Genomic DNA, 10,913 nt, shown 5'->3' with positions numbered 1-10,913 from the left:
GGCGGCAATTGGGCGAGAGCCGCCGCGCCGCGGTGTGGCCCGCGCGCGCGGCACTCCGACACGACGCCGCCGTCTGCTGTCAGAGACCGGACAGTCGAGCCCCGACGGTGGCGTCTGGACGCGCGCGCCTTATCGCCCTTATCGCGAACGGCGGCCGACAGACACGGCGAGGGGGGGCTTTAAGAAGCGGCGTCGGCTCCAAGGAGGTAGAGACATCGCGAGAGTCGTCGAAGGCAAGGCGCACAGACGGGACGCACCACGGACCCACCGCGGAGTCGCGATGTCGCGGACCGAACTGGACGAAACAGCTGTGGAGAATTTCCTGGAGTACCTGCGGATCCCGTCGGTGCAGCCGGACGTCGATTACGGTGAGCGATCGCGGGGAGTGAAATTCCAGGAGTCCGTGGAATTTCGGAAAACGAATTAAATCGCGGTCGAGAACGAGGAGGGCGAAAAGAGAGCGAGCGAGAGACAGAAAGAAGGAGAGAGATCTCTGTGACGCGCGTCTAAAAGCATCCGCGGCGCGTATCGCGTCCGGTTGGAAAATCACGGGGAAATCAGGTGGACGGGAGAAAGCCGCGAGTCGTCCGCGTTCTTCGCGAGGGGAAAAAAAAAAGAAACTGGGAAAAGCGAAGGGGGGACCCACGCCGACCGGCCGCGTCCGCGAACGAGGTCGCGAAGCAAGCACGCGCTTCAACGACGCGTTTCCTCATTAAGTAAATTCCGCGCGCGAGACTCCGTCGAGGAAGTGGTCGACGACGCGTCATCCGCTCTCGTTCGCTCCCCGTGGGAATCGGCCGACCCGACGCGACGCGACGCCGGCGAGGCGCGAGGTGACAAATTGGGGATAGCGTCGGTGACGCTATCCAGCCATTGCCATGCCCCACCCTGCCGCGCGCGCGAGATGTTATTTCTATTTTTATTCCGTCGCGTCCGGTCGCGGCACGATCACGCCGACCCCGCCGGACCGTTCGGCGATGTCCCCGGGACCGGTCCCCGGCGTGCCCGTCCCTCCCAACCGGGAACGCGTCGCGACGGGCGCCGCGGCGTGACCCAGATCGGAGGGGACTCGACCCGGCGCGGCGGCTTGCCGCTTCCGTCCGCTTCGCGATTTTCGAAAGGAAATTTCTGCCGGTTCGACGAGCAGCTGCAGCCCCGAATCGCGAATCGACCGAAGACGGTGTCCGGAGGTAGGATTATATAACCGGTCGGTGACGGAATTTTGCGCTTCCTCGCATCTGTACGACGGCGACGGCGACTCGCGGATTTACGTATCCGTATAGCTTGACGCATTTACGACGCGCTATATTTCTTGATAACGTGCGCACAGTAGCAAATAACGGGGTCTCCTGATGGGCTAGATAAAAGGCTACAATTGATAATAGAGCCAATTACCGTCCATCAGCAAGTATCTCGTCTCTTATCGCGATTATCACACGATTGCAGGCTTGGTAGCTTCGGAGAAATTAATTTTTGCGATATCTGTTGTTATCGTTATGTAACCCTTTAACTGTGATGCTTTAACAGCGAGGATGGTTGGTCGCTTTAAAGATTGGACGTATATTGAATGTAAACAGCAATTTAAATCCTGCTCGCTCGTTGACGCTTTATGAACATGCTACTTATGCAGATTATATTAGGGTCGAAATTGAACGGACTGATACACAAATTAATTTGAAAATTTAACATAATGATAAATTAAATGTTGCGCATAATTAGTTGTGCACAATTAGTGCGTATAACTATTTAAATTTTAATAACTTAGACCTGATAAAAGTCTACATTTGCCTGCATATGCAATCTCATGCATAAAACATACTGATTTGCTGTGTCCTTCGTTCCAGATGAGTGTGTGGCATTCCTAACTAGACAGGCGCAGTCCCTCGACTTGCCGATCAAAGTCTATCACGTACATCCCAAGAAGCCGATTGTAGTTTTAACATGGGTGGGAACGCAACCGACGAAATCATCGATTCTATTGAACAGTCACATGGACGTTGTACCTGTTTTCGAGGTAAGTGCTTTGACTCGCGGTAAAGATGTAAATAGCTGTTCAGCCGCGTAATCAACTTGCCGGTTCCTAATTACTAATCGTATAACTGGACCCCAGGACAAATGGACCTATCCGCCGTTCAGCGCTCACATGGACGAGCAGGGCAACATCTACGCTCGCGGCAGCCAAGACATGAAGTGCGTGGGAATACAGTACTTGGAGGCGATTCGCAAATTGAAACTGAATGGACAACGCTGCCAACGAACCATCCACGTCTCTTTCGTCCCGGACGAGGAGATCGGCGGTGTTCTGGGAATGAAAGACTTTGTGCACACCGCCGACTTCAAAGCCCTGAACGTCGGTTTTGCGCTGGATGAAGGTGTGGCCAGTCCGTTCGAGAACTACTACATGTTCAACGGAGAAAGGTCGATCTGGCACATTGAAATAAAGTGCGCGGGCAATCCTGGTCACGGATCAATTATGCTAGACAACACTGCTGGGGAAAAATTGAGAGTCGTAATCGATCGCTTCATGGACTTCAGAGCCTCCGAAAAAGCGAAACTTGATAAAGATCCTAAGAAATTGGCGGTTACACTTGGCGGGGTGACGTCTGTAAATCTGACGAAAATTTGGGTAGGTATCACGGAAATAATATTGTTTTCGGTTAAAAATTTTATCTAAGAGACATTTATCAATTCATTTATATTCAACAATCACGAATAGAATCGTTATCTCCCTTTTCTTTCGTTTACTTTTATATTGAATTCATTGTATAGAGAATAAATATGAAATAAGATTCTATACTGAATTCACGTACTAATGAAGAAGACAAATAGATTGTTTAGTTTCAATTTTCAAGCCATTACATGATACTTGTTTACTTTGTATGTCTGTTCCATTGGGATTTTCATATTGCACAGTAAGTATTTCGATGTTGTAATAATACTTGCAATTAACGTTGACGATAACCCAGACAGTACGCATGTCCAAAATCAGGACACAAGTCGTCTAAAAGACATCTTTTAGACGTCTTACGAAATGATGGCTAAAAGACAGCTTATGTCCCGATTTTGGACGTGGTGCTATCTGGGAATATACTATTTCCCACATTATTATTTCTTACTTTGTAATTACGTTAAGACTTTATTTTACCACAATTTTTACGTTTTTATCAAATTCTATATTCCTCATTTATCTGCTTATGTGATCGTCAACTGATTTTAACCTGTTAAATTCCTTTACAGGGTGGTGTACAGTCCAATGTTATACCCACCGACCTCAGCGCTGTGTTCGATGTCCGCCTAACACCTTCCGTTGATCACGAGGAATTCGAGGCTACTATCAAGCGCTGGTGTGAGGAAGCTGGGCCAGATGTAACCTACTCCTTCGAACAGAAAAATCCTAAAATCGAAAGCACCAAGCTCGATGATTCTAATCCCTTCTGGATTGCCTTTAAAGAGACTTGTGATGAAATTGGTGTCGATTTGGAAACTGGCATTTTCCCAGGAGGCACAGATAGTCGTTTTGTGCGAGAGGTAAGCATCGGACTGTTCTTTGTGCGAAATTTTACTGTTAAGTACATTACGCACAGCAGAAGGGATATGTATTATTATTATTATATTATTATTATTATTTTATTGTAATTATTACAAATTATATATTAATATGTGCAATATCTATTTGTAAAAGTTACGCATCCTGCTTTGTTTTATATTTATTCAAGAAACTGTTATTTAAAGAATTTTAACTTTACAATTTTTGTAAATGTGTTTAATATTTTTATAGATTTTTTGTTATTCATATGTATTCAAACTTTTGATACCACTTCCTGGGGCCTGTTGCATAATGATTTACAAGTTAATAATATTACTGAAATAACATGTAAAAGAACTTGTATCATTAACTTGTAAATCATTATTATACAACAGGCTCCTGGCTGTAGCTGAAGTTAATAAGCATATTATATTTAGATTTTTTATTAAGGATCACGCAATTTAAGCAGTTTTAAAATTAAAATAAGTAATGACACATGGTTTTCATTAAAACAAGAAGTTATTGCTAACAAATTACACGTCACGTTTAAATTAAGATTATATCTTCATATTAATTATGAACGATATAGATTATGTTAGATGAGCCATGATTTTTAATACATTATAATTATATATATTTCATAAGGTATAACTTTGGATATATTTACTTTACAGGTGGGCATTCCTGCTCTTTGCTTTTCACCGATGAACAGGACAAAGATACTTCTTCACGATCACGACGAGTATCTGAACAAGGATGTATTCCTGAAGGGAATTGAGATATATACCAAAATAATACCGAGCGTTGCAAGTGTTTAAACGGACGCGCAGTATGCTACACATCAGATACCAAAAGTGCCATAGTCGGATATTTGGAGCTAGCTAGTAGCTCGTTCGGCCTGATTTTTACCACTGATAAGCTTATTAATCAGTCTGTTGCATTCAAGAGATCGCAATTAACGTGCAATAATATACTGAGTCAATATATAAATATATATATTTCTACATTGCATTTATATATAGATGTTACGCCTATTTCAAATTTTATTGTTGGATGGATATGTTTGAAGATATTTATTCGAATGAGAAGCAATATAAGAGAAGGAGAATGAAGCAAATATTTGTGAAGAGACAACGAGCAATAATTAAAATCTCAAAATGACGAACGGCAAAGAATATCAAATTCAGAAGATAAATGGAAGGTGGACATCGCGGACATGGATCCATGAATAACGATGTTGTCAAGGCAATATGGAATTTGGTGGATTGTTAATACATAATCAAACGCTCAAGAATTTGATGAAGACAGTAAAGAGAACAACAATGCTGTAAACGGAACCAAAGCAATCTCTAAAAGTATAGAGAAATTCCTTCGCATTATAATTTCTTCCAGTGAAGTACTCGCAGTAAATACAGTACTCGCATGAAATATATGTACAGATATTATATATTTAGAGAAGATATTTTTGTAAGGCTGATTAAAATGCACACAGAAGCGTGTACCTTCGCGATGGAGACTCAAGATCGAACCACCGAGGGAAACGGAGCCACGAACGCCCTGTGTACGTTGAAACGACGAAATTAAATAGACTGAAATAATCGAAATGTTTTGTAATACGTATTTTAAGGAAGTATTGCAGAGAGAGATGTATTCAGGTGGTGAGAAAATATGTTACGAATAAAGGTACGGAGAAATATATGTACGAGAGATATAGATTCGCATATATATAAGAGACCATCTATTGATTTTGGAGGTAAAAGACCTGGACGTTTGCACGTCGAAGGAACAAAAAAATAAGCGCCCGGGGAACGGAAGGAGAAACGTGAGAAATTTCGCGCGAAATTCGGCCGCGTGGAGCGAAGAGGAAGGGTCCGGGAGAAGAACAGTACGGACGAAGTAGTGCGCGCGTGTGTTATCCGCCTGCTCCCTCCCTCCCTCTCTCTCCCTCCCTCTCTTTCTATCTATCTCTCCCTCTCTCTTTCTCTCTCCGAGTCAATAAATACACCCATGTGCCGCGTGCGCGCGTGTGTACACGTACCTTCCCGCCATTATCGCGGCGCGCACAGTGTTTCATTCTTAACCGGGGAAGCCTGCCCCGACTCCCCTCCGTAGTGGCCGCAATGGACTCGCCCGTCCGTTTTCAATCTCGTACACGGCGATTATTCGCCGCGCTCGCGACCGTGCTCGCGAACGATTCGGCGGGTGGCGAGCGTCGCGTGGAGGCGGAGGAATCGCGCGGTGCCGCTCGCGAGTACCGGCGCGCCGGGAATACGTCGGGTTTACGTGCCGTCGTCGACGAGTGACGTTCCCCGCGCGCGCGGTGTTGTTTTGGGTTCGGCCATTTTTGCGAGTGGGGAAGGTTAGGGAGGCCCGAGTGCGCGCCCGAGGAGCACGCTCGGCGTGTAGTCGCGGGTGCGCGCTGCGCGCGCGAAAGGAGGGCCCCGTCGATCGCCGTCGACGGCGGGATCGACGGACAATCGTGGGCGCCCGATCCGGGCCGAGGACTCCCCCGCGGCAAGTCCGCCTTTGTCAGCCATGTGCATTGCGGCGCATCGTTCAAAACGTCCTCGCACCCCCGTGGCGGCCGGCCAATAGGACGCCGGGCGCCTCGGCCACGTGACCGCGGCCGGCCAATCGGCGCGGCGGGATTTGAAATCTTGTGGTCTTTGTTCACGGGCGAGCTCGTGTCAACCAACGTTGTGCCTCAGTTCCGTCAAGGGGGACCCGTGTCGGTGTACGGTTTATACATGGTCGCTGCGCCGAAAATTTTCGACCGCCGCTAGCATCGTTGAAATATATGTGTGAAAGTGCCGGCCGACGCGGACGGGACAGTGCGACTAGGGAAACGTCAGACGCGCAGTATCGATACACGGTAGGTCTGGCGCCATTACATTTACGCGCCGCGTAAATATTACCCCGCGGAATCCGCGGTGTTGTTACCCGTCTCGTCTCTCCCGTTCCCATCCGTTCGTCCGTCTCGTCCCGTCCTCTCTCGCTCGCTCCCGCGCTCGCGCTCCTCTCGCCGTCTCGCTCCGGCTCTCGCTTCGTCTGTCAAGAACGAGGAGATATATCGGAACGGAGAGCCAGACACGGCGAGCGAGAACGACGATGTTGTTTTTTCCTCCTCGTCTCGCGCCCACCCAGCCTCGTCTCCTCCTCTTTCGTTTTCGAACGACCGTGTGTGTGTACATACGTGTGTGTGACTCCGGGCGCGGGAGTTGGGTGAACGTACGCGCGACTCCGTGGAAAAAAAATATTCCGGCGTTTTCGCCAACTACACACACCGTTTCCTCCCGCGTCCCGACGGCACGCGTTCGCCGGTCGATTATTTCCGCGGGTTATTTCCGCCGAGCGGACGGCGCGCCGCCGGCTCGGCCGCCCGAGAGGCATAAACAATCGCGGTCGCGACCTCCGTCCGTTTCTCGCGTGTCAAAAGCGCTCGCGGCGTGAATGAGCCTCGCGGGAGCGCGGGAGTACGGCGCCGGAAGATTTCGGCGGGAAGAGCACGTACATACGTGCGCGCGTTATGAGAGAGAAAGAGATGGGAGGAGAGAGGAAAAGCGTTAATTATTAGCGAGAATGCCCGAGAAACAACGGCGCGTTACGAAAACGGTGCAGATACACCCGCGCGCCGACGGATGTACGGGGAATGCATACGCAACAGAAAACGGCATCGGATGTGTACGCGGTGCGTGAATGTGAGCGCGTGTGCATGTATGCGAGAATGCGTAAAGGTGCGCGCGGTCGAGAGAGAGAGAGAGAGAGAATGATGAGCGCGAGGGGCGAAAGGAGCAGAAAGAAAGCGTTATGCACTCCGTGACACAGAGTTCCCTTGAGCGGAGATGGGTAAATGGATACGCGCGTAGGTCCAGCAAGTAACAAACAATGAGAAGTAAGTGCGCGTAACCCGAGAGAGGTGACACGCAAACACCCGAAGGAAGAGAAAGAGCTCGAGGAAAAGCGCGCGGGCGACGCGCCGACTCCTGAAAATTGCGAGAAACATCTTCCAGAATCTTTCCCGAATTTTCCTGAATTTTCTCCGTCGGAAAACCGAAAGAATGCTCCGAACGCTCCGCATTTCTTAGATTTTCCTCGGAATATTTTGTGCGCGCCGCTCTCGTTCTCCGTTTCTCCGTTTCCGCCGCTCGATCGAGCGGAGGGGGAGAAGCAGCGAATCTCTCGAGACAAAGGTTTTGGCGGAAACAAATTTTTCCGCGAGACCGGAAGCCGCGGAATTGTCCCGAGACGTCCGTCCGCGCGCCGCGCACGAGTTTTCCCGATTTCCGCTCCCGTTTCCCCTCGGCTCCCCCCGTTATCCCCGTCGCGCATGCATCGTGTATACCACGGTTTTCCCGCGTAATTGTTATCCGGCGGCGACGACGACGACGAGATGACGGCGGCGGCGACTGTTGGCCCTCGTCGCCGAAACCGCCAACGGCGATATCGATTTCCATTGATAGCCACGAATAGTAATTTCGCGCGGATCGCGAACGTTAATTGGCCACCGGAATAACGTCGCCGAGGTAAAACCTCGAGTCTCTTCGTTTTCCTTTCCCTGACCTGTGTTCTTTTGTCGTCCGTTTGTCCGTTTTTCCCCGAAGGATACCTGATTTATAAAAGAAAACCCTTGTTAAGCTTCGTTTGTTGTTTTTTGTCTCCGGGGAGAGGATAAGTTCCGTAAATGAAAAATTATTTCCATTTTCGAAATACCGGAGACCAAAAGAGCGGGCAAACAAAATGCGAGAGAACGTAGCCTACGGGCAAGGACGGAAAAGGACACGTATAGAGACGACGATGGCGGCAGAAGGGACAAAGGGAAGAGGGGAGGGGAGAAAAGGCAGCCCCTCCGAGCACTTTCTAGCCGCATGCCGCCGGGAAAGCTATTGACCGTGAGAACCTTCCGGGAAACCCCCCCGTACCCTCTCCGAATCCCTTCTGGCCTCTTTTCCCTTCGCCATATGCCCACCGCAGGAAGCGGCCCGGCGGTCCTTGTTGTGCAGGTATACGGCCCGAAATTCACATTCTTCCCTCCACCGCCCTTCCCCGTCCCGTATCGTCCCATTCTCGCCAAGGCATTTTTTCGAGCAGCTCCTTTCGTGCTCTCGGACGATTATTTCTGCGAGACTCCGGGTGAAAGAAAGAACACTACCAGGATAAAGAAACGGAGCCGGAAAAGGAGCGGAGGACATAGTGAAGTACGACGGAACGTCTCTCTTCTGACGGATTTATATATATATGTATTTATTTTTTATTTTTTTTTATTTATTGCGGTAAAAAGGACGGGCCCGGCGAGGAGGAAATTATTTTCTGCGGGCGCGCACAGAAAGTATCGCGCTTCTTCCAATATCGGTGGAACGTGGGATTTGCAGTGTGAGCCGTTGTATTAGTTTTTATCGTGCGCGCTCGCTATACGTGATAAAAATGATAAATTTATTGCGATGTACAACATTGAAAGTATTACAATAGATCGAATCGCGGTAGTGTGGAAACTCGTCGAAAATTTCGACGTGGTCGCGGCGATTCGTCGTTTAAATAATTAAGCAGATTCGAATATTCGAGCGTTTGTTGATAAACTCTGTGAGCATTTTTTGCATTTTTACGATAATTACTTCGACGCGCAATTCCGGGGAAAAAACATAGTACCTTCAATTAATCAGTAGAAAAGATCAGATATCTTTAATTAATAGAGAAGATGTCATTTTCGGGCTGGATCTTGGTAGGTAATAATAATCATAAATTTATTCTTTATCGAAGAATTTCCTGAACTGGTGCACCTTAGTGCTGTAAGAAAAACTGAGAAAAAAATTTTTAGATCCAAGAAAATATTTCTTTGAATAGTACTAATAACATATTTACTTAATATAATCACATATTTATTTAGAATTAGATATTTTTACAATATGTGATTATATTAAGTAAATATGTTATTAGTACTATTCAAAGAAATATTTTCTTGGATCTAAAAAATTTTTTTCTCAGTGACAAAGTTAGAGTGAGATATTTTGTCTCACTCTAACTCTAACTTATTGCATCAATGTGCACCAGTTCGGAAAGTTCTTCGAAAAAGAACGGGCTAAATATTTCCGCGTGAATTTTGTATATTATTTCGCGCCGATTATTTTCGGTCATTAAAACAGCTTTTCGTTGGGAAACGATAAATCCGCGTTCACTCAAAATCGGTATTCGAGTTAACTCTTGATAAGCGTTTTACTTAAATCGCCGCAAAGAATAGTACCTTCGTTGTAGAGAGCACGCGATTTCGCTGCGCTGTCGTGCAGCTTCCCGTTTTCTTCTTTCGCCGAAAGATTAATCTTGACGAGTCACAGTTAGTTACGGCGTTGTAAATGATTCACCGTGTAGAAAAGTGCCGCTCTCCGAGAATAAGAGAGGTCTACTTCCCGTAATTTTAGCATACTTCGTACATTCTTGAAAGTTGCATACGACGAGCGCGATGAAAATTAGATACGTCTAATTTTAATCCCCGACTCTCTCATCCACCTTTAAGTGAGCAGTCGGTAAATAACGGTCGCCTCTAAATACATAAACGCTAGTTCAATTATTGGATTTTGTTACATATATAAATATCTATTCGCGATTGCGCGCTATAAATTATTTACGAGGTAGAAAGTCATCGCGCGCGCGCGCGCGCGGCGGGAGAGAAAAAGATCGTTGATAAAGCGCAACGGACGAGTTGCATTTTAATTCGGAGGGGGCATCGCGCCGACGGGGGACCGCGGGCCCCCGCGGGTTTTCTCTCTCATCGCGAAACGAATTTGCGAAACAATCGTCGTTAGCCGTATAGCCTCGCGTAACGGCGCGGGGTTAACGCGCCATCATTGTGCTTTCGTGCTTTCCGCGCCGCCGTGTTGTTGCGCGCGAGTCTTTCGTTTTAGCGATGACGCGAGCGGGTAACGCGGAATGGAAACACTCGCCGCGGCCACTTTCGCGGCGCTTTGATAATATCGGAGCGGGGAGCGAGTCTATAGGAAATTCTAACGCGATCCCCGGAGGCCCGATTCCCGTCACCGTATTCCCGAACCGAATACGCTACGATTTGCAATGCGATTTGTAATGCGTTTTTGTTTACGCGGGAAACGTTATGCAATCTACTCGTGGGAAAGAATAATAATCTTAGAATAATGCAACGCGCACGTACGCGAAATTTCGCAATTTTATCGACGGAATTATGATACAAATCGACCGATCTTGTTCCGTTAACCATCGTTTTGCTCGTTTTACGCGCGAGAAATACATTGTAATTTCTTTGTACGTCGAGGAGTACGTGGGGAAACGCGTTCCGCTGTAAAAGGCGGTGTAACGTTCGGTTCCGCGGTTAACGTGCGAAATTTTGCAAGATCTCGAGGGGGCCGCGGCACGATTGGCTCAC

General features: G+C 47.7%; 1 protein-coding gene across 2 annotated transcripts; it reads left to right on the top strand.

Annotated features, from left to right (window-relative positions):
* The first annotated feature begins 100 nt into the window (after nt 1–100).
* On the top strand, nt 101–5,224 carry LOC139816562 (aminoacylase-1-like). 2 transcript variants are annotated; one of them, XM_071784160.1, is made up of 5 exons: nt 101–368; nt 1,845–2,014; nt 2,111–2,626; nt 3,238–3,528; nt 4,201–5,224. In XM_071784160.1, the coding sequence occupies exons 1-5, from the start codon at nt 281–283 to the stop codon at nt 4,342–4,344; spliced, it is 1,209 nt and encodes a 402-aa protein (XP_071640261.1). In that variant the 5' UTR covers nt 101–280; the 3' UTR covers nt 4,345–5,224. The 2 variants fall into 2 exon arrangements, with proteins under 2 accessions (XP_071640261.1, XP_071640260.1); XM_071784159.1 differs by lacking the exon at nt 101–368 and adding an exon at nt 890–1,190.
* The last annotated feature ends 5,689 nt before the right edge of the window (nt 5,225–10,913 follow it).

Source organism: Temnothorax longispinosus, chromosome 7, assembly GCF_030848805.1.
Source record: "Temnothorax longispinosus isolate EJ_2023e chromosome 7, Tlon_JGU_v1, whole genome shotgun sequence".
NCBI classification, from domain to species: domain Eukaryota; kingdom Metazoa; phylum Arthropoda; class Insecta; order Hymenoptera; family Formicidae; genus Temnothorax; species Temnothorax longispinosus.
Note: the sequence above shows the minus strand (reverse complement) of the source record. Positions and strands in the feature narration are given on the sequence as shown.

What these genes read in the sequence shown, in the direction of transcription:
- LOC139816562 (XM_071784159.1), top strand. Translation starts at nt 905, where the DNA reads ATGTTATTTCTATTTTTATTCCGTCGCGTCCGGTCGCGGCACGATCAC. An exon ending in ACCGAAGACGGTGTCCGGAG is followed by an intron (nt 1,191 to 1,844) that starts GTAGGATTATAT and finishes CCTTCGTTCCAG; the next exon opens with ATGAGTGTGTGGCATTCCTA. An exon ending in ATAGTCGTTTTGTGCGAGAG is followed by an intron (nt 3,529 to 4,200) that starts GTAAGCATCGGA and finishes TTTACTTTACAG; the next exon opens with GTGGGCATTCCTGCTCTTTG.